Source organism: Pristiophorus japonicus, chromosome 4 (genome assembly GCF_044704955.1).
Source record: "Pristiophorus japonicus isolate sPriJap1 chromosome 4, sPriJap1.hap1, whole genome shotgun sequence".
NCBI classification, from domain to species: domain Eukaryota; kingdom Metazoa; phylum Chordata; class Chondrichthyes; family Pristiophoridae; genus Pristiophorus; species Pristiophorus japonicus.
Window position 1 is genome coordinate 85563737 of NC_091980.1, and position 24404 is coordinate 85588140.

At 40.3% G+C, this 24404-nt stretch overlaps 1 protein-coding gene across 3 annotated transcripts in view; it reads right to left on the reverse strand.

Moving 5' to 3' along the window:
* Positions 1 to 24404, reverse strand: part of cpeb4b (cytoplasmic polyadenylation element binding protein 4b) — a 136461-nt gene that overhangs the window by 9609 nt on the left and 102448 nt on the right. For 2 of the 3 annotated variants that reach the window (XM_070878402.1, XM_070878401.1), the window contains 4 exons: positions 21864 to 22037; positions 21408 to 21497; positions 12054 to 12172; positions 11332 to 11446 (listed from right to left, as the gene is read on the reverse strand). In XM_070878402.1, coding sequence (XP_070734503.1) covers positions 11332 to 11446; positions 12054 to 12172; positions 21408 to 21497; positions 21864 to 22037 — 498 coding nt within the window. Of the gene's footprint in view, positions 1 to 10378; positions 10498 to 11331; positions 11447 to 12053; positions 12173 to 21407; positions 21498 to 21863; positions 22038 to 24404 lie in introns of all 3 variants that reach the window. The other variant, XR_011593016.1, reaches the window with a different exon arrangement.

The following is a 24404-nucleotide window of genomic DNA, read 5'->3' on the forward strand; positions in this document are numbered from 1 at the left end:
TTACAAAGCCATTTGCGAGAATTACCTCCCCTGTCATCCACAGTCATCCAATATGTAGACGATATCCTGCTAGCTTCAAACACGGAAGAACAGCATGAACAAGATTTACGAGCTTTACTGGATCACCTTCGGCTGAAAGGACATAAAACCAGCATCGACAAAGCACAAATATCCCAAGAAGAGGTTGTATACCTGGGACAAAAGATTTCACAAGGAAAGAGAGAACTTACCCAGGATAGAACTGCAGCCATTCGGGCTGCTAAAAAACCCACCACTATTCAGGAACTAAGGTCTTTTTTGGGATTGTGTAACTTTAACAGAAATTGGATTGACTCCTTCACACAGCTTGCTCAGCCACTGAATGATATTTTAAAGGGGAAACGTGCCTCTAAAGAAGCCATCACCCTCACTAAAGAACAGCAAGAGGCCTTCCTGAGTTTGTAAAAGGCTTTGTATTCAGTACCGGCTCTGGGAATCCCCGACAGTGGTAAGCCATTTACCCTGTTTGTTCATGAAAAAGAAGGATATGTGACAGCTATACTGACACAAGAACATGGGGATCGGCAAAGACCTATTGGCTATTATTCGGCAAAACTGGATGCGGTAGCCCTCGGATGGGGAAGTTGCCTAAGGGCCATGGAAGCTACATGTCGAGCGGTAATGATCACTGCGGGTCTAGTCCTCGACCAAAAGCTGATTGTCAAGTGTCCCCACACCGTACATACTTTGCTGTCTATGAATAGAATGTCTCAGGTGACGGCAGCAAGATGGACCCACTGGACAGCAGTTTTGGAAGCTCCTAATCTCCATATCGTCCGGGCCAGCCCGGTTAATCCCGCAACTATGCTCCCGATGTCAGAATCGAGGGAGCAAGAGGGGGGAGAATGTGAAGAGCATGACTGCGTGGAGATTTTAAAAGAAACAGAAGAAGAAGCCTTAGCAGCAGAGGAGCCTCTGCACAACCCAGACCTCATCCTGTTTACAGATGGTTCCTCCTTTGTTGACAATGGTACCAGAAAAGCAGGATGGGCAGTTACAACCTTATATGAGGTAGTGGCAAAAGGACGTTTACCCTCAGGAACGTCAGCACAACAGGCCGAGTTACGGGCCCTGTCAGAAGCATGTCGAATAGCAGGAGGACAGACAGCTAATGTCTACAGATTCGCGTTATGCTTTTGGAGTCGCTCACGACTTTGGTCTGTTATGGCGGAAAAGAGGATTCCTCACTGCTGCTGGTACACCTATCCGAAATGGAAAAGAAGTCCGAGACTTACTGGAGGCCATACAATTACCTCAGGAAGTATCCATCCTGAAGTGTAAGGCCCATACCAAGGAAAATACCACAGAAGCACAGGGAAATGCCTTAGCCGACCAGGCAGCTAAAGATGCCGCCTCACAGGGCGTTCCTCCAGAAGAACCAACACAGATGTGCAGATTGAAAGCACTAGGACTCTGACACGAGACCTTCAAACAATGCAAGGCGAGTGCTCCCGAGAGGAAAAATGGACATGGATTGAGGCAGGAATTAAGCTATGCGAAGATGGTGTCTGGAGACAAAGAGTTACCGACAAGCCAGTTGCGCCACAAGCGCTTATGCCTTTTTTAGCCCAACAGATCCACTCGTGGGGACACTTGGCCTCACAACAGATGACGGCACGGTTCCAGAAAAGCTGGTGGGGTCGGGGATTTAAAAAACATGCCCAGCTGGTAACAGACCGCTGTGTGGTCTGCCAGAAAAACAATTCTGGATCCATCACGGTAATGCCCCAACTAAGGCCCCCTGCCCCTGTCGGACCATTCCAGCATCTGCAGGTTGATTATATATCTCTTCCTTCATGCCAAGGATACACTAACATTCTTGTTATGGTCGACAGATTCTCTAGATGGGTAGAAGCTGTCCCAACTAAAAGAGCCACAGCCAATCACACTGCAAAGGTCTTGTGTAAGGATTACATTCCCCGATGGGGAGTTCCGAGTAGCATTGACTCAGATCAGGGAACACACTTCACAGGTGCTGTCTGCCAAGAAGTCTGTAGGTTACTGAACATTACGTGGGATTTACACTGTCCTTATCATCCACAATCATCAGGACAAGTAGAGCAAATGAATCGAACTCTGAAACAACAGCTTGCCAAATATCACCAAGAAGGAACACCATGGCCCCAGGCACTACCAATAGTGCTATGTAGCATTAGGGCAACCCCGAACAGAACTACAGGTCTAAGCCCATTTGAAATTATAACAGGAAGACCCATGTCGCTGCCAGGAACTATCGATTTACGGAAAGCTGATGTTCACTTAATGAGTGACACTTTGTTATCATACTGTCAGAACTTAACCAATGCTATTAGTTCTGTTTCCCGACAGGTATCGGCAGCTTGGGGTAATCCACCCGAAGGAGGACACGACATCATCCCGGGAGTCTGGGTCTATGTGAAAAAGTTGCATAAAGAACCTTTGGGTGCCAAGTGGGAGGGACCTTATCAAGTGTTATTGACCACCCAGGCAGCTGTTAAAGTCCAAGGAAAGAAAGCCTGGATCCACGCTTCACACGTTAAACGAGCACCCATAACTGAAGCTGAAATCTAATAAGGACAATTACATTTTTCAAAAATATATACATTTACTGTAGTATTGATATTAGGTATTCTAGGCATAGGCCTACTTCTTACTAGCCGACCCTCTGCACCAAAGGGAAATAGTAGGGTAGCAAGGGAATTACATGTAAATACCTTTTACTTTTATATTGCTTGTTTATGTTATGCTTAAGGAAAGGTGGTTTACTGGTTGAATTAAGATATTGATTTGGATTAAATTGGAATAAGGTTAATTAACCTACTAAAACCAGACTTCCATTGTGGCCACGATGGAACTCGGGTTGGTGTAAATTTGTGTGGAAGCTACTAGTCCGGACATGTGGCGAAACACATCAACAAATTTTAGAAGGAAACTCTATTAACATGTATGAAATTATTTTGTAGAATGTTTAACCAGTGATACCTGATGTTTTATGATTCAGTTTGTGAAAGAATCAAAGGGGGGAATTGATAGAGTATTCAAACAGGCTCATTTAGACAGACTGTGAAAATTCAGACCCCCAAGTCAAGGCTGCTACGTGCTGCTCAGCATGTTGCATTAACTCATCAATCAACTTGACATTTTCGGACCTTGGGTAGCGAGCCAATAAAACATTAAAAGACTTTCAATTGAGCCAATAAGGTCAAAGAAGGCGAGTTCTTTTCTGTAAATTGATCCAGGTATAAAGTACAGCCATTTTGACCATGTGTCTCAGTAAGACAAAGAAACTGGCAATCAGCTAGCAGTTTGTTGCTCTCTGCCAGTATTAAAAAGTTAAAACTACCATTGGAGTTCGTATTTCATTGGAAATTAAGATATCTAACAGAGGGACACAAAATAGTTGTTGCAAATAATCACTCAGCATAAGTATCCGAGCATATTTTTTCCCCTCCAGCCTCGGGTCACTCAGGCTAATTCTAGTACCCCTTCTGCCAAACTAAAGGCATACTAACAATACAAGGGGCATAAAACTAGATCTAGAAATTACAAATTGCCAGCACTCTAATGAAAGCACATCCAGCTATAGTTATCCAATACAGAAACGATTTGTGTTTGCAGATATGTGACTCGGAACTGAACTTCTGAGATGTTGGATTCTGCCAAGTGAGATTCTACGGAACCATAGCATTTACAGCACAGACAAAACATTTGTTTAATTTTATCTGTACTGGCTCTTTTCCAATACTAATGGGACAGCTCTGTTCTTTCTACCCAAATCTTCCTCTGCTTCAAATATTTATCTACTTCTCTCATATTCCATGTGCCAAAGCATTACTTGCTCCAACAACTCTGTGTAAAGTCATTACTCCTAATCTGTCTTCTCAATCTAGTCATGACTATTTTAAATTGATTATCACTCATCATTGACCGTCCCCCACCCAAGAGAAAATAATCTTTCCCTAGTCACCTGACCAAAACCTTTCATAATTTTAAAAACCTAATGAAACATCTACTTAGCTGTCTCTAAGCTAGTGGAAATGGTTCCAATATCTCAATTCTCTCCTCATAGCTGCAGTTTTCCATCCTGGCATCATTCTGCTAAATCGATATTGAACACAATCTACAACTTTAACATGCTTCATATAATAGGGCACCCAAAACACTATATGTGGCCTAAAACATTGACTTGCACAAATTTATCACCTCTATCTTTGTATTCTATGCCCTTATTTATAAAACCCAAAATGCTGCTGTACATAGAATATACAGCACAGAAACAGGTCATTCAGACCAATAGTCTGTGCTGGTGTTTATACTACTCCCAAGTCTCTTCCCATTCCATTGACCTCATATTAATCTTTCAGCATATCTTTCTATTCACATTTCTCTCATGTATTCATGTAGTTTTTTTTTGAAAGCATGTAAGCTATTTGCCTCAACCACTTCCTGTGGTAGCGAGTTCCACATTCTAACCACTCGGAGTAAAGAAATTTCACCTTATTTCCCCATTGGATTTATTAGAAACCATCTTGCATTTATGGTCCCTAGTTTTGGATTCTCCCACAAGTGGAAACATTCTCTCCACATCTATCCTGTCCAAACTATTCATAATTTTAAAGACCTCTATCAGGTCTCCTCCACGTCATCTCTTTTCTAAAGAAAAAAGCCCCAACCTGTTCAATCTTTCCCGATAGCTGTAATCCCTCGGTTCTGGCACCATCTTGTAAATCTTTTTGCACTATGTCGAGTGTTTCTATGTCCTTTTTATAGTATGGAGACCAAAACTATGCACAGTACAAGTGTGGCCTGACCAGGGTCCTATACAAATTTAATATAACTTCATAACTTTGAATTCTATACCCCAAAATAAATCCCAGTGCTTTTTTTTAGCATTTTTAATTGCTTTGCTAACCTGCGATGCTGTTTTAAATGTTTTGTTTACCTGTATTCCTAGATTTCTTTGCTCTTCTACCCCATGCAGTTTCTTATTTTCTAAGGTGTAGGTGATGATTCTATTTTTCCTACCAACGTCCATCACCTCACATTTATCCATGTTAAAGTTCATTTGCCACTGTACTGCCCAGTCTTCAAGTTTTCTAATGTTGTCACTATACTTGCATCTTTCAAGAAATTATGTATTGGAATCCTTGGACCTCTCTATTTATCCACATATTTCTTTCTATTCTTTGTTTTTTCCTGTGGGATTGCCAGTCTTGGAGCATGTCATGTATGCATCAAAATAACCAAGGCAGAATTGAAACCAGCTCATAGTGTGTTTGGTAGCTGGATACATAACGTAGTAATGGTACATGACAATGCACAAGAAATGTAATAAGTAACAAAATGCAGCTTTTATTAAAATAATAAATACGGAACAAGGAAAGGATTCTTCACCCAGATTGCGAATACCTCTCTCTTAGCTATAAACAAGAACTATATTTATAGAAACCAGGGGCAGGTGTGTTTTTATTTGATAGAGGATAGAAGAGTTATGGATGCCACTTGGTTATCACCTGGGTTACTCTGTGTGGAGGATGCTGAATAAGAAGGATTAATCTACTGTGCCAATGACAGATTGCATTTATACAGAACCTTTAACACAGAAAAATGAGCCAAGGTGTTTCATTGAGACATCAGACAAAAATGGATGCTGAGCAAAGGGAGATATTTAGGGGTGATAAAAAGCTTGCTCAAAGAAGTAGGTTTTAAGGAGTGTCCTAAAGAGGAGAGGGAGGTGGAGAGGAAGAAAGAGGTGGGAGTGGTTTCGGGAGAGAATTGCAGAGTGTAGGGCCTAGATGGCTGAAAGCATGGCAGCCAATGGTGGGGCGGAGGGAGTGGAGAATGCTCTGTCTCAACCCATCTGCTGCTGAAATCCTCATCCATGTCTTTGTCACCTACAGATTTGACCATCCCAATGCTTTCCTGGCCAATCTCCCATCCTCCACTCTCTATAAATTTCAGCTCTTTAAAAAAGTCTGCTGCCCATATACCACATTAAGTCATCCATGTCCTTACTGGCCTACATTGGCCCCCAATGTCTCAAAATGAACATTTTCATTCTTGTATTTAAATCTGGTCATGGCCTCGCCCTTCAACCCTCCCAGAACTCTTGTGCTTTTCTGACTCTGGCCTTGTGCTTTCCCCTCACCATTGGCAGCCATGCATTCGGTCTTCTAGGCCCTCTGCTCTAGAATTACCTCCCTAAACCTTCCCACCTCTGTCTATTCAAGGTTCTCCTTAAAACTCACCTTTTTTGACCAAGCTTTTAATCACCTCTCCTGATATCTCCTTCTTTGGCTTGGCCGATTATCATTTTTTTGTCCGATTACCATCTGTGAAGTGCCTTGGTATGTTTTTCTATTTCAAATATGGTATATAAATGTAAGTTGTTGTTGTTCAATCCTCTTATTTGTCATCACCATTTCTTTTTCTGCTTCATATTACACATATTGCTACAGCAGTAGTTATGTAGCAGAAAATATTTTAAAACTTTATAGATATGAGACTTGAGGGTCAATTTTCCTACTGTGTGCTCCCAACACAGCTCCACCTGTCAGGAGCACATAACAGCAATTTCCAGTTAACCTCACAATTTTCCATTCATTTAAATTAATGAATGGAAGATCTGGGGGAACACCCCAGCAATTGTTAAATATATGCTTTGGCAGGCAAAGCTCCATAGAAATACGCCGTTAACAGCTATGTTTTTCCATTTGATCATTTTTACAATAGAAAAAGACGTGATCAAGAAGGACCACTACAAAGCGTTTTTAGTGCTATCTGAAGAGTCCTATTCCCTCAAAAAAATCAACGAATGAACATTACAAAATCTAAAAGGGAAAATTCGTTTTTAACTGTTAAGATCTTGTTCACATCATTTGATAGCTCCACAGTAAGATTGAAAGGTAAATATTTTACGCTGGAATAAGTCTGGTGTTAGTTTAAGTGAACAGTGTACAGGGTTTTCTTCTTCTAGGGACCACAGGGTGCAGCAGCCAAAGAAGAACAGGAAGAGGAAGAGAGGGAATGATCCAATTACCTGGGCATGGTAGAGGGGCAGTGCATGAGGAGGCTCAGGCTCATCAGGGAGGCTATGACTGAGGTATGCTATTTGGTCTGCAAGACCAATAGGCACTCAGCATCTGCAATGCATTACCAGTAGGTCACTACAGGTACTACTCTCAGCTTTGTTGCCAATGAGCCCATCCAGGCATTCATAGTTGACATCTCAAGCATCAGACACTTTATTTTCCATTTGGAGAACAAGGTTTTCTTTTTTGCACAATGAAAGAACCTTAGACTGTAAGATTTAGTAAAAGTACATTTTTTTAATTCAATTATGTCATGTGTTTTGCAGGTACATTTGCCGTTTCTGTATCACAAGTTTCTCTGTTGTTTGCGCGAGTGGCCTACTAAGCGGTCTCCTACTTCAAGCAGTTATAACTGTTGAGCTAGAGATAGCTCTTACTGTCAGGTGTAAGACTACATGATGGCACAGAACTGTCGCTAATGAGTGCCAACCAGGTGCTCCTGTTGTACTCCATGAAACTCACTGTTGAAGGACAACTTCCCATAAGGCATACTATGAGGACTTGGAATATGCCCCTTGTGGTTTCATATATCCATTCTCCAAGTGAGCTGAAACTGGCCATGAAAGTAGCTTGGAGTTTACTCTGCAGTGGGAGCATTCATAACAGATGCTCCTATGACCTATGTGGGTGGGATCCCTTTAGTTGATGACTTCACTACAAATGTCACTTCTGTTATAGACTGTAGTATAGACAACTAGTGTTCCATGATATTCATCTGGAACTTGCTTGGGCAAATCTGGGTGTTGGCAATGACCAACTCTCCATGACGTTCAATGGCATCACTATTGCCGAATGCTCCACCATCAACATTGTGGGGTTTCCATTGACATGAAATTCAACTGAACCAGCCATATATAGACCATGGCTACTAGAGCAGGCTAGAGGCTGGCCAGAGTTCTGTGGCGAGTGACTCACCCCCTGACTCCACAAATCCTCTCCACCACCTACAAGGTACAAGTCAGGAATGTGATGGAATACTCCCCACTTGTCTGGATGGGTGCAACTACAACACTCAAGAACACAAGAAATAGGAGCAGGAGGCGGCCATTTGACCCTTCGAGCCCGCTCCGTCATTTAATATCATGGCTGATCTGCTCATGGACTTAGTTCCACTTCTTTGCCCGCTCCCCATAACCCTTTACTCCCTTATTGCTCAAAAATCTGTCTATCTCCACCTTAAATATATTCAATGGCCCAGCCTCCACAGCTCTCTGGGGCAGAGAATTCCACAGATTTACAACCCTCAGAGAAGAAATTCCTCCTCATCTTAGTTTTAAATGGGCGGCCCTTTATTCTAGTTTTAGTTTCCCCTATGAATGGAAATATCCTCTCTGCATCCAACTAGTTGAGCCCCCTCATTATCTTTTAAGTTTTGATAAGATCACCTCTCATTCTTCTGAACTCCAATGAGTATAGACCCAATCTACTCAACCTATCTTCATAAGTCAACCCACTCATCTCCGGAATCAGAAGAGTGAACCTTCTCTGAACAGCCTCCAATGCAAGTATATCCTTCCTTAAATACGGAGACCAAAACTGTACGCAGTACTCTAGGTGTGGTCTCACCAATACCTTGTACAGTTGTAGCAGGACTTCTCTGCTTTTATACTCTATCTCCCTTCGAATAAAGGCCAACATTCCATTTGCTTTCCTGATTATTTGCTGTACCTGCACAGTAACTTTTTGTGTTTCATGCACAAGGACATCCAGGTCTCACTGTACTGAAGCACTTTGCAATTTTTCTCCATTTAAATTATAATTCGCTTTTCTATTCTTTTTTCCCCAAAGTGGATAACCTCATACTTTCCCGCATTATACTCCATCTGCCAAATTTTTGCCCACTCACTTAGCCTGTCTATATCCTGTTGCAGATTTTTTGTGTCCTCCTTACAATTTGCTTTCCCACCCATCTTTGTATCATCAGCTCAACACCATCAATGACAAAGCAGTTCACTTGATCAGCAGCCCAACTACCACCTCAAACATCCATTCCCATCACCACTGTCACACCGTAGTTGCAGTGTGTACTATCTACAGGCTGCACTGCAGCAACTCGCCAAAGCTTCTGCAACAGTAGCTTCCAAATCCATCACATCCACCACCTAGAAGGACAAAGGGAGTAGATATATGGGAACACCACCTCCAAGTCACACATCATCCTGACATGGACATATCGTCATTCCTGCATCATTGCTGGTTCAAAATCTTGGAATTCCCTATTCAATAGCATTTACCACATGGACTGCAGCGGTTCAATAAGAAGGTTCACCACCAGCTTCTCAAGGGTAACTAGGGACGGGCAATAATTGTTAGCCTTGCCAGCGACACCCATATCTCAAGATTCAATTAAAAAAAAACTGCCCTACACAACCTTCCAGTATAATGTGCAAAGATATAAGCAATTGCTCAATAGTCCAGTTGCTATACCAGCCTTTGTGGAAAGTAGAACTAAATATTGTACCCCATACAAGTCATGAGGGCCACTCAGTAATTGGGCTGCTGCTCTTCACCAGCTGGCCGCTTTTTGAACACTGCTCTATAACTACAATTGTGTATCTTCATCAACATCACGTGACTTTCCCTACAGGTGTATATCTGTGCTGTTAACTGCTTCAAGTGGGGCTGCTGATGTTTGAATCACTGGTGAGCGGTGCTCTTCAGGTTCAGCTGGAGTATAATTGTGCTCTGTAAAGACAGCAGATGGTACATAGTGAGTAAATAAACACATTTATCAATTTAAGTAGTGTCATTTGATGCACTATTATGCACAATCACTGTATGTAGGTATGTTTATGTAACATATCATGCAAATCATTGGATATCTAAATAATAAAAAAAATACCACAGGTATTCTCCTCCAATTCCCTTAGAGCCCATATCTACCATGCTCTCCCTCCCAAATAGATTTATAATCATTTATTCATAAGGGATGAGCTGTTTAATATCTAGGTGAATCCAACACCTATTCCAGGCTGCCATCTCAGATTATATGCAAGCCTTTAAACATAAGAGTGATAGAGATTGAGACATGATGATTGGATCCATAGAAGTTTCTTTCTGTAATACATTCACTTTCCCATCATGGTATGTATAATATAATTTGCATCACTTTGCAATTTTTCACTTCTACTTCCTTACCTGGACATCCTTGCTATAATTTCTCCATGTTAGTGCCGTATATTTTTTTTGTATACAAATTTAACAATTACCACTCTCCTTTACGTCTACGTGTTCTACGCACTTACTTTGCATTAATATTTAGGTCTTACCTTTGTGCTCTTCAGATGACTTGCAACTTCTTGAGGACATCCCACCAGATCTTCCAAGTTGTTGACACCACATCGACTTTCAGTCAGATACTGACATGCTTGTTGCTTCCTTTACATATCTGGAGAATGTTCTATCTCATCATGCTCAAGTTTATCCAGAACAACGTTTATTAAATATTCAATGGTTTCGCCGCTAAATTGGGCTTTTTGTAAAATTCATTGAGCCATTTTAATCTTGTATTGCGCATTCCACAACTGGATTAACAAACATTTCTACATGCATAGCAATTAAATGTCTCAGCTCCTTGGAAATATTTAAGCATCATTATTAAAGGTGTGCCACGATAGCCAATGGCTGTTATTTTACTAACGAAATTGCAGTCTCAGGAAGTGTCCATTCTGCAATTTTATTAAGTTATAACGTACAAAGAAAATGGGCACTTTGTTACTTTATGAAGAAAGTAAAATTCTGGCCTCAATTTTTATAGATAGCAATCACTCCTGTTCACACAAAGTGGCCCTGTGACAAATTTCTAAAATATATTTTTGGAGCTGTGAGTGTGATAGTTGTGGGACTGAGGGAATATTTCAGTCCTCAGAATTAAACTGTGCAAATGAGGTTGAACAAAATTTATTTTACATTTCATTTATACACATTTTATATCTATAATATACTGAAATCTAATGTTTGCTTGCACTACCTCTCAACCTTTTATTATAAATTCCTCTGTCCACATTTATAACAGAAACTGCCTATGTAAACTTGTCATTCTGTAATTATCCCCCTCCTCTTTAAAATGAGAATGAAATACATCTGCGTACCCTGATCCAATTATCCCCCACTCTCTAACTCAATTCCACAAATAGAATTCCATGGGAGATTGACTAGTTCTAAATAATAATACAAAACAAACTTCATACAAGGAGAGTATTTTATTGATCTTTTGGCTTACCAGCTCTCAGAGGTCTGGGGACACCACCTACAAAAATAGTCTTCCGTGGGTCAAGTGGCTGAGAACCATCCATCACAAAATCACTATCATTGAGATTCCATGGCCGTATTTGAACCTGTGTTTTGAAGTAGGTAAATTTAGGACTCCTTGAGTTTTAAAAATGATAGTACCTCAATGCTTATATGGATCCATTCATTAATTTAAGACAATACTAATCTACTTTTGTTCCCATTAATGCAGTCTTCATTGCTGTTGCACTTCACTATGGTGACCATGAATCCTGCTCTCTTGAAAAATCTTAATAGTCCACTGGAGTGCTGGAATTTGAGCAAACTCTCCAATTGACAGTCCAATACTATGGCTAGAATTCAGCTTTTTAATATTTTTAATAAAGTGATTATTCCAATTACAGCATTGTAATTTTTGCTTTGTTTTTCTTCCTATGTACTTAGTAATTTTAATGCAATGCTATTATAAAACTAAAACAAATAGGTGAACTTTTATGGTGTGGGACGTAGTGATAGTTTTCTGACCAAAAGCAAAAAAGAATCACCCAAAAGCTCAATTGAAAAATAACGTGTTTTAAAAGGGGCTCAAACCTACATTTGTGCAGCATTAAAGCCAGTTCCTATCCTACCAGGACTCTTACAATACAGTCTTAGTCTCTGCAGAATTATCAACTTTATTATGCTTTGCTTATTATGAAATGTGTATCTACTCACTGGTTTATCCTTGATGGTTGGACTTGACACACAGAGATACAGCTTTCCATCCTCTTCAATACAAGCATCAATTAAAGCTTGGACAGAACCTTCCTCCTGAAACAGCAGAAATGCATAACCTGCAAAATAAGACAAAGGATAAGTTAATTTATTCAACTCAACTAGTGTTGTTGTCCATCCATCTACTGTCCTGCATTTATAATTATTGGAATGTAATTTTTGGGAGCACAAATATGGAGAGCTATCATTTTTAATGCCAACAATAGTTCTAACTTTTTATTAAGAGTTCATAAACTATGCTACATCTTAATAGAATAGAAATTCTCCAACAATTCTTGCAAGTTATTAAAGGGATACTCCAGGAAACGACACAGGGATCTGAAAACTGGACAGTCATCAGTGGCTGTTTCTAGTTCTAAGACTGCTGGCAGTTCCAGGAAAGCCTTGTGCCAAATGGTTCTGTAAGGGTTACACGCTGAAACAAAATACTGTTACTATATAATAAAACTATATATTGAGAATAGCTTTTGCAGTATTACTGCATTAACCGTAAACTACTAAAGCATACCATCAGCATGGTTACTTTACCTGAGCTTGCATCCTATCTTTTTCCTTCACTTTCAGTTTAAAATGTTGAATTTACCTCGTTTCTCCTGCCTGCTTACTCCCATTGTCCACATTGGAGTTGGGAACAATTTTGAAAAAAATTGATCAATAAACTGACTTCAAAGGCCAGTTTTGTAGCCGAAGAACTGAATATCAACACGATGTCCATGCCAACCGCTGATGCATTTCCCCATGTCAAAGAGGATGACAGCTAGCATATCAGCTGGTAATCCCAAAAAGAGTGCGGCCAGACAAGTAAATATGTCTATAGCACATTATGGGATAATATGCAAAGCTACAGAAATTGAACTGGTTTTGATCCAAACTGGAAACCTTTTGGAGTCTTTGCACTGCCTGCCATTGTGTAAACACAGATGCCATTTCACTGTCCTCTTGATTTTTGAAGTCCTAGGGGGATTTGGGTGACCAATATTTAATGGTTCACCATTACTAATTAAAAATAATTCATAGCTGAATCAAATAAACACTTTGGGCTGGATTTTCGAGAGGTTTGCGACTTGGTTTTCGCCGCGATTAGACCGTCCGCGGCAAAAACCCGGTCGCAAAGCCCGGGCGGGATCCTCGGTTACCCGTTTGCGGTGGCGATGGGAAGTACCGCCGGGGAGAACTGCGCCGGACATGTAACGACGCGGATTGCGTTACCATCCAAGTTTCGGCACTCTCCCGACCCGTACGCCCAGAACAGCGGTGCAGCCCTGCCAGCAGCGGTAAGTTAGAAAACCTGCAAAAAAGATAAGTTTCTATTTTTTAATTTTTTTGCAGCAGTTAGTTAGTTAAGGGTCTTGGTAATGTTTTTTGAATTCCCCCCGGCCCCCCCACCAAGGCCTCTCTCGCAGCGCAAACGACCCCACACTAAAGTTGGCGAGACTCGCGTTTTGCGGCGCGAATAATTGTGCAATTTGCGACGTGCCTGGCGCATACTCCGAAGGCCGAAAGTTCGGCCTAAAATCGGCAGTACAGCGAAAACGGTAATTTTCACGTATTGCTATCGTTTTCACCCAAAAATCCCCAAACCCGAAAATCCAGCCCTTTATTTTATATCAATCATCACAAATTCAAATTGGAAACCAAATATTTACCTATTAACAATTAAGACATAAACATCTGTACAATATATTGAAAATCTTCCATCTGTGTGCACTTCCAGTTAACGTTTTTTGTTGTAAATTTCTACATCCACATTTATAATCAAAACTATCATGAAGCTAAGATTCATTCTAGCTTTGTGACTCCCTGCAGCAACATATCTTATTTTGGGTCAAGGAATGCATTGTAAATTTAATTCTTCACCTTAAATACGGACTTTTTAAGATGCCACCACTCTGGACAAAGAGAAAAGGAAGCCAACGATGTAGCATCCTCTTTACTCAGAAAAAAATTGTTATGCACTACTACAGAATCTGCATCAATAGACTTATAAGATTGAGCTGCATCAATATTTTGACAACTGCTTTGCTCAACCCTTTCATGGATACTGCCCCAGTTCAATTGATAGGTGTATTGTGACCTGGAGATTTCCTTGTAGAAGTGAAAATACTCACCCAGTGCCATCAGAAATGTCAAAGGAATGTCATACTGTTGTAAAACTGGATCTTGAAAAAAACAAGTATTTTGGTCGATGCATAACTGATGAGTTTCCTTTATAATGCATTCTGGGTGCCCCCATCATGGATTAATTTTCCGGCACTTAATGCAAAAAGAATTGTTCCTTCTTATAGCTTACATTTAATTGGTTTAATGTGCTGAAATCTCTTTGTTAAAGATCTTGCAGACAAACGTCATGATGCAAAATTGTGATCAGTGGATAGACACCAGACACAAATTATGGAAAAAATCAGCTTGAAGTTGTAGCAAATTTTGAAACAAAAGTTTGACATTAATAATTTGTTTTAATATTTAAGGGTTGTTGTTATCACTTTTAGGTCTCCTGTGTCACATATTCTTCAAAATGCAGCTGGTCAGAAAACCTGCCATTGCAATTCCATTTGTGACTGTTATAAATTACATGAAAGCGGCATGTGTTGACATTTGCTCTGGTTTCCATCTCCTCCATGGAGAAGACACGACTAGTTACAATCTGGAACTCGCCACCAAGCTTATGAGAACATCAGTTATTGGAAGGCCCTTTATGATTGTTTCATTCCAGTTTCCTTTGAGCCATTATTTCTTATGAATCATTTTACAATAATCCTTTAGAATTTTGAGATATTTTAGATTTGCATGATCACCTTTCTGATGCAGAAAGCATTGATTTTGTTCCAGTAAAGCATATTTACATTTGATAAACCTTCACTGATATAAACCTGTTCTGATTCCAACCATATAAATGTACATCACCAAAATTCAAGGTTTCACTATATATACACGAACCCTAGCAAATACAGGGTTAAAAGATAACTCTTGTAGGTACAGGCAGGTTGAGTCCATTTCACATGTATCCATTCATCAGCTCATAGAAGCATTACCTTCCCCATCTCGCTCAAATTCATCAGTGATTTTGGTCACCTTTCCAGTTTGATCCTTAGCTCTATGAGCACTACTCCTCCCACATGAAAAACATCAGTACATTGCTGCAGCAACTTTCAATCTGCAAAGAATTATTCAACAACAACAACTTGTATTTATACAAGTTGTATTTTATTCACCAAACAAGTGCATGTTCCTCAAAGGAGCCTTGGAATCTCTGGTACAAAAGCAAAATACTGCAGATGCTGGAATCTGAAATAAAGTTCTGACGAAGGGCCATCGACCTGAAATGTTAACTCTGTTTCTCTCTCCACAGATGCTGTCTGACTTGTTGAGTATTTCCAACATTTTTACTTGGAATCTCTGGTTTCAATTTAGACCAGTAACACTTTCCTGTACAAAAATTTCACTCAATTGTCTGTTACAGTGCTATTTTCATTTCAAGGGTCTCCTAGGAGCAAACCTTTACTCCCCATAAATTTAAACATGTGGACTTGTTTTCAAAGAGCACAATCTTCCCAAACTGCATCCACATGAGGCACAATACAGGGAACTCACAGTAGAAATAGATATTTTTAAACTCTTCAGTGGGGGTTATGAAGTTACATTTTCTTAGCTTATACTTTTCTAAGTCAAATTTATGAAGACTATATAACGCATTTGAGAGGGGAAATCCTAGAAACCTGCATGATGTGAGATAAGTGAATAACTCCAAACTTGAGTCAGACTACGCAGCAAGGTCAAAAGGGCATCTACACCCAAGACAGATGTAGTATCAGCATTAAACTTGTTACAGAAGATTTGCAGATATAGATTGGTCAATGCCCTAAGGCTTACCTTAATCCTCCCTATCTAATTTTGATAATTTAAATGTTACCTTCAGACTGAAGTTGGTTATTGAGGTAGCCAAAATTGATTTAGTACTGACCAAAGCAGAGGTTAGTACAGAAGACATACAAGTATCAGTTTCTGGGATAGAATAAGGAATTGTGAAGCTAAATCTTCAAAGAATGTCAACATGAAAGTAAATCCCTGCATTGTAAAAGAGTGTAAAAAGGATTCAGGCTTTGTTCAAGGACATATTAGAACTGAAAGTGTGTGAAACATTCCCAGTTCTCTTTAGACAGAGAAAATTTAAATACCTCCAAGCGAGGTAAGATCTTATCACATTCTTCATGGAAAAATATGGTGTTGATCAAAACAACTTCAATATTAACCACCTGTGATAACAATATTAACTACCTGCAATAAGTGCGTATTAGTATATATTGAAACAGTGGTTGATGGATGCTAGTGTGTTGATTTGTTCCCATGGGTTTCAACTGGAGCAGGTATTACTTTGATTGGAAGCAAGTTGTAAGGAAGGATACTGGGGAAGGTGTTTCCAGATCCATGTGTCAGTTGAGTAGTTTTGATGACCAGTACATTTGGAAGACTGCAAAGCTACTCAGAACCCCAAGAAACCAGAGACGTCTTGATATTGAGGCATGATGATGGAACTGGATGAATTGGTATGGGACTGACAAGTTGCAGAAGAGTTCGAAAACCTTCAAGCAGCTCAACTAGGCATTTCAAAACATGTCTCAGCACAGCCTGGTGATTAGTTTGGTACTGAGACCTACTTGGATGTTCTCTAGATTTATTTGACGATTCCTTCCTTGACTTGGAGTGCTTCTGCTGATGAAAGGCTTATGCGAATGGGAACTCTTTGGAGACTCACTATTGGTACATCATGGGTGTGTGTGAAACAAAGTGACTCTGCCTTCAAAGATAATCTACCTCTCCTCACCAAAAGGACATGGCACAATCTTCCTGATCCTTGAAGTTTTGCCTGTTGGAAAAACTTCAGTCATCTATACCTGAAATGGTCTCAAGACAGGATGGACAGAAGATGAAGTATACTGAGGCCATGAGTCAAAAATGAAATGGTGTCCCAGACAAAGCCTTTTTCGGGAAAACAATAAGGTGCTCCAGTACATACCTAATTCAATGTGAGTTCAAGACAATATTAATTTTTAAAATACTGCAAAATAAGAAAAAGTAAAAAAATGATAACAGAAATTTCTGTCATCTTTTACTTGTAGAAGGCATAGGTGGGTGGCCACTGCTATTTGAAAGTCATAAAGGAACAGGTTGCTGAGAATTTTACCAAGATGACCATGACACTTTATAAATAAATATGTGATAACAAGAAAATAAGAAAAGAAAGTTTTGATATAATCTAAAAAGCATATTTTTTAAAACATCACACCAGATGTTAAATAAAAAGTTGCTTGTGAAATGGAATTATGTATATTAAAGAAGAAGTTGAAATTGTTTTAAATAATGGCATTTAACAGCATTAATATTTTATTGATAATAGTCAACAGCTAATGGAATGTGTCCATGGTGGTATTGAAAGCAATGTTTTTCGTGGATATGTTAAAGTAGTGTACCAGCACACTAAGTAAAGAGCTTGCATTTAAATTAGATTGAAAATTCTGCACGTTTTTGATATGAGAAAAATCTTCAAACTTTTCTGATTGAGTTGAAGGCAATTCAACCTCAATTACTAATTACTAGGCTGGAGCTCAGCAAATTAGCCAGTACACTTTTTTGTATGTATTAATATTCACACACAAATGAGAAAAAGAGAATCTACAGCATTCTATGAAATTCTATAATGATATTTCTTGTGTTTGCCATCACTTCTCTCAATTTCCCTCACTGGTAAAGTGTCTATTTTCCCCCTTTCTAATTGGCTTTCATTTTTACATATTATTCAATAGATTATGAAAAATCTTTCTCCCCAGTCTTAATCCATGAAAATAAAATGTTACCAATTATATTGCAGCAAAAAAGCTAACCAAGCACACTGCAACAAAAATATTTCTAATAACCTACACTTATGTAGCACCTTTAACATAGAAAAATATCCCAAGATGCCTCAGAGAATCATAATCAGACAAAAATGGATGTCAAGAAGAAGCTATTAGGAGGGGTGACCACAAGCTTGATCAAATAAGTAGGTTTTAAGGTGGATCTTAAAGGAGGAGAGGAAGAGGGAGGTAGAGAGGAAGAGGGAGGTGGAGTGGCTTAAGGAGGGATTTCTAGTGTCGGGACTAGATGGCTGAAGGCCTGACCGCCAATGGTGGGGCAAAGGGAGTGGGGAATGACCGTACCTCAGCCCATCTGCTGCTGAAATCCTCAACCATGCCTGTGCCACCTCCAAATTTGACTAGCTGGCCTGTCATCTTCCACCCATCATAAACTACAGCGCAATAAAAAGCTGTGTTACCCATATACTATCCTGCATTAAGTCCTGCTCACCCATCACTCCTCGGCTCACTGACCTACATTGACTCCCATTCTCCCAATGCCTCAAATTTTAAATTCTCATCGTCATATTTAAATCCTATCATGCTTTTGTAATGGAGAGGATATTGGATTGGAAATCCAGCTTGGGATCAAATAGGATGCCAAAGCGGCAAACATTCTGGTTCAGCTTGAGAGTTGCTGGGGAGGGGGTTGGAATTTTTAAAAATTCATTCACAAGATATGGGCGTGGCTGGTAAGGCCAGAATTTATTGCCCATCCCTAATAGCCCTCGAGAAGGTGGTGGTTGTAATGTATTTGCTTCGAGGGTTCTTTGCTTAAGAATTCATAGTAACATGTCGCTATTAAGAACTAGTTGGTTTATCAACAAAGGTTTCACAATCACACTAGATATTATCAGTTCATCCATTAGGCTCACAACTGCATACCTCATCGTGGATGACCTAGTCTCAACTGTGGGGTTTTATTGAGTCTTCTGAACATCATGTGACTGGCTAAGCCACTTACAATGCAAACTCACAGGTACATACATTACAGCGGTGAGCCGCCGCCTTGAATGGCTGCAGTCCGTGTGGTGAAGTTATTCCCATAGTGCTGTTCGGTAGGGAGTTCCAGGATTTTGACCCAGCGCCGATGAAGGAATGGTGATATATTTCCAAGTCAGGTGTGTGACTTGGGAGGGGAACTTGGAGGCAATGATGTTCCCATGCACTTGTTGCCTTTGTCTTTCTAGGTAGTAGAGGGCATGGGTTTGGGAGGTGCTGTCGAAGAGGCCTTGGCAAGATGCTGCAGTGTATCTTGTAGATGGTCCACACTGCAGCCATGGTGCACCAGTGGTGGAGGGAGTGAATGTTTAAGGGGTGGATGGGGTGCTAATAAAGTGGGCTGCTTTGTCCTGGATGGTGTTGAGCTTTTTGAGTGTTGTTGGAGCTGCACTCATCCAGGCAAATGGAGAGTATTCCATCATACTCTTGACTTGTGCTGAGTAGATAGTAGAAAGGCACTGGGGAGTCAAATAGCAATGTTCTCCCTAAGATACACGGCTGTGCGTCAATCACGAGGTCCCGCACAGGTCGCTGGAAGAAATACTGTGCATGCGCAGCCGTTGTAGCAAATTTAAAGGGCCTGCGCAGGAAAAAAAAATTAGAGGGAACATTGGTCAGGAGGTGAGTCACTCGCCACAGAATACCCAACCTTTGACTTGCTCTTGTAGCCACAGTATTTGTGTGGCTGGTCCCATTAGGTTTCTGGTCAATGGTAACCCCCAGAATGCTGATGGTGGGGGATTCGACGATGGTAATGCCGCTGAATGTCAAGGGAGGTGATTAGACTCTCTCTTGCTGGAGATGGTCATTGCCTGGAACCTGTGAGGCGCAAATTGACGATGAGCATACCGAGTTTGTGGCGGTGGGTGAAGATGACAGCTTTTGTCTTTCCAATGTTTAACTGCAGGAAATTACGACTCATCCTGGGGGAGAGTTGGACAAGCAATTTGACAACGTAGAAGTAGTGGAGGTTATGAGAGAGGTGGTGAAGAGGTACAGCTGAATGCATCGGTCTACATGCGACATTGTTTAAGGCCCGCTGTTGCACCTCCAGTGACAGCTGGCCCAATTCAAAAAGATAAATTTCACGCCACTTGCCTGCACTCTGGTAAGTCCTCAAGGGGACCGATCGCGGGCTGGCAGCGGCCCTTGGTATTGCTGTGGAGACGGGAAGAGCATTCCTGCTCCACGTGGCTCCACATCAAACCTGAAAAAAAATTCAACGTACCTTTTGGTGGCAGCCGGTTACTAGGCTGCATCCACGCAAAGAAAACCTGGGGAAACAGACCCGGCGCCTTCTTCACTCAGGGCATCCCAATCTGGTACAGGGGTCTGAAAGCAGGTGTTAGGCCCCTCATTACCACATTCAACGTGTCTAATGCTTGTTTTAAGTGGTTGCCAGGGATGTCTACAAAAAATGTTCTCATGAATTTAGAAAGACGACTTGGATTTATATTGCACCTTTCACGACCGCTGGACGTCTCAAAGCGCTTTACAGCCAATTAAGTACTTTTGGAGTGTAGTCACGGTTGTAATGTAGGAAAATGCCTTTCGCAGAGACCCGAATGCATGTGCGGATTGGGCAGAGGCTGTCCCACTGCTAAATAGGTTATCATTGCACCTGTTTTATGCCCAAAAAACAGGTGCATGATTATCAATTTCTACCCCACATCTTTGGATTTATCTAAGATATATAGTCATCATGGCGCACTCCATCCAGGCTCAGACTAAATTTCGGTAAAAGTATTACTTTAAATCTTGTTAAATCTGAAATAAGTGAATTATTTTATGCTCCTAAGAGTAAAATTGTACAAACTTGAAATTCCACTTACATCGAACTGATGCAGAGATACCTGTGCTATGTGCGCCGACAACCAGCCATGCTCCCATTGTGGGCATTACTATAATTGTATTTAATTTTCACTCTTTTGCGAATTAACCCACGTCACCAATATCTAGCCCTTCTATTCACATATTCTATACCTTGACCAGGTGCCCACTTTCACTTTCAAGCTTGGAGCTAGCCCCAATAAACACACAGCCTGCCTTCTCATTCTCAGACTGCAAGCAATATTTCACACAAAACATTCTTTCAAGTTGAAACTACTGACTTGTAATGAGATGTTATCATAGTTCTTATTGTTACCTGAAAGCACTCATGTAATTTTGGCAATATTTAAAACTGACTCCAGTATCCCAGATGGTCAAGACAAAAACCTTATTTAGATAATCATCAGTTCCTTTCCATTATATATAATGTTTAAACAAAAATCCATTGTGCATTTTTACAGAAAAGGAAGTTTAAGACAATATTATTGAAATGAGAATGTTTTTCTCAATCACGTCACATATTAGAATCACACCAAAAGTAAAGTCAGATGTCAGTGCTAATTTGGCTTACCTTTTGGTGGAAAATATGATTTGCTTTCTGCTTTATGAGGCCAGTCAACAACCAGAGAACCAAAACGACGAAAGCTAGCTGTGATTTCATCTGTTTTAACAAAAATATGCTCAGTCTCTGCTGGCTACAAGGATCACTTTTCTACATGGCACATATAAAATATATTCTAAATCTGTGAACATGGAAGTGAATAAATTACAATAAAAGCTGACAGATTTCTTGACCTAGAGACCGCTACTTAATGTTGATATGTATGAATAATGTCCCTTACATTTCATTACGCAATATAACGCAGCTTGGGTAAATATGGGTGATCAGGTGATCAGCTGAATGTTACCACATTTATTGTTTCGAGTAAGCAAACCGGTTTGTTCAAATATTAATTTTTTGTATTTATACAAAATATATTTTATTATGTTTTGGAACAAACTAATTAAAAAAAAAATAGTACCATACCTTCATCAATATCAGGTGGCAGGCCACCAACAAATACTTTACGGGAATATCGTTCAACTCGTTCGCCATTTTGATGAGGAAAACAATGAGGAGAACTTAAGCCACTATGAAGAGTTTGATCGCCACGTCCATCATCAAGGAAACCATCTTCAACAGGGAACAGGGATGAATGACCTAAAAGAAACACAAATAATAAGCTATTAAAATATATACACAACTGTTCTGCTTCTTTTCTGGGAAATATTTGTGCTATAAAATTTGTTTTCTATCATTCAGTTGCCCATCTTTTTTTAAATGGATGCATGTTAGCTGTGGCTGTTTTTATTATACCAGTTTGCAATACCGTATCTTTTTGTGCATAGTATATTGAAATTTGCTTTTTTTTGCACTTGCTTCATACTGAAACTTGATGGAACAGAACTTGTACAGGTTTGCAAGTACATAAATTAAGCAAACTGAGAAGGATTATAGAATAAAAATAGAAAATGTTGACTGACATAGCAAGTCTACCTGCACCTAAACAGATTTTTAAAAATCGGTTAATGTTTCTGGTAAAGATTTGTCAGAACCCATATTTTGGAGTTTTGTTGAGTCAAATCAGATGGTTTATGGGCCATTGGTTTATAGTTTCATTACACAGGACAATAATTTAATCATTTTTATATATATTTTTAAAAAGTACATTTAAAATAGGTTTAGAATAGTTTTGGAAAAGAAAAAGGTACAATCAATCATAAAAAGAGTCAGTTAAAAAGGGATAAGAACCTAAGAACATAAGAAATAGGAACAGGAGTAGGCCATACAGCTCCTCGAGACTGCTCCGCCATTCAATAAGATCATGGCTGATCTGATCATGGACTCAGCTCCACTTCCCTGCCCGCTCCCCATAACCCCTTATCAATTAAGAAACCGTCTATTTCAGTCTTAAATTTATTCAATGTCCCAGCTTCCACAGCTCTCTGAGGCAGCAAATTCCACAAATCCATAACACTCAGAAGAAATTTCTCCTCATCTCTGTTTTAAATGGGCGGCCCCTTACTCTAAGATCGTGCCCTCTATTTTCAGACTCCCCCATCAGTTGGAACATCCTCTCTGCATCCACCCTGTCAAGCCCCCTCATAATCTTATACGTCTTGATAAGATAATAGAAACATAGAAAATAGGTGCAGGAGTAAGCCATTCGGCCCTTCGAGTCTGCACCGCCATTCAATGAGTTCATGGCTGAACATGCAACTTCAGAACCCCATTCCTGCTTTCTCGCCATACCCCTTGATCCCCTTAGTAGTAAGGACTACATCTAACTCCTTTTTGAATATATTTAGTGAATTGGCCTCAACAATTTTCTGTGGCAGAGAATTCCACAGGTTCACCACTCTCTGGGCAAAGAAATCTCTCCTCATCTCGGTCCTAAATGGCTTACCCCTTATCCCTAGACTGTGACCCCTGGTTCTGGACTTCCCCAACATTAATAAGAACATAAGAACATAAGAATTAGGAACAGGAGTAGGCCATCTAGCCCCTCGAGCCTGCTCCGCCATTCAACAAGATCATGGCTGATCTGGCCGTGGACTCAGCTCCACTTACCCGCCCGCTCCCCATAACCCTTAATTCCCTTATTGGTTAAAAATCTATCTATCTGTGATTTGAATATATTCAATGAGCTAGCCTCAACTGCTTCCTTGGGCAGAGAATTCCACAGATTCACAACCCTTTGGGAGAAGAAATTCCTTCTCAACTCGGTTTTAAATTGGCTCCCCTGTATTTTGAGGCTGTGTCCCCTAGTTCTAGTCTCCCCGACCAGTGGAAACAACCTCTCTGCCTCTATCCCGTCCATCCCCCTCATTATTTTAAATGTTTCCATAAGATCACCCCTCATCCTTCTGCACTCCAACGAATAAAGACCCAGTCCACTCAATCCACCATCATAAGGTAACCCCCTCATCTCCGGAACCAACCCAGTGAATCGTCCCTGCACTCCCTCCAAAGCAAGTATACCCTTTCGTAAATATGGAAACCAAAACTGCATGCAGTATTCCAGATGTGGCCTCATCAATACCTTATATAGCTGTACTAAGACTTCCCTGCTTTTATACTCCATTCCCTTTGCAATAAAGGCCAAGATACCATTGGCCTTCCTGATCATTTGCTGTACTTGCATACTATCCTTTTGTGTTTCATGCACAAGTACCCCTAGGTTCCGCTGTACTGCGGCACTTTGCAATCTTTCTCCATTTGAATAATAACTTTCTCTTTGATTTTTTTTCTGCCAAAGTGCATGACCACACTTTCCAACATTATACTCCATCTGCCAAATTTTTGCCCACTCACTTAGCCTGTCTATATGTCCTTTTGCAGATTTTTTGTGTCCTCCTCACACATTGCTTTTCCTCCCATCTTTGTTTCGTCAGCAAACTTGGCTACGTTACACTCAGTCCCTTCTTCCAAGTCGTTAATAATAGATTGTAAATAGTTGGGGTTCCAGCACTGATCCCTGCGGCACTCCACTAGTGACTGATTGCCAACCAGAGAATGAACCATTTA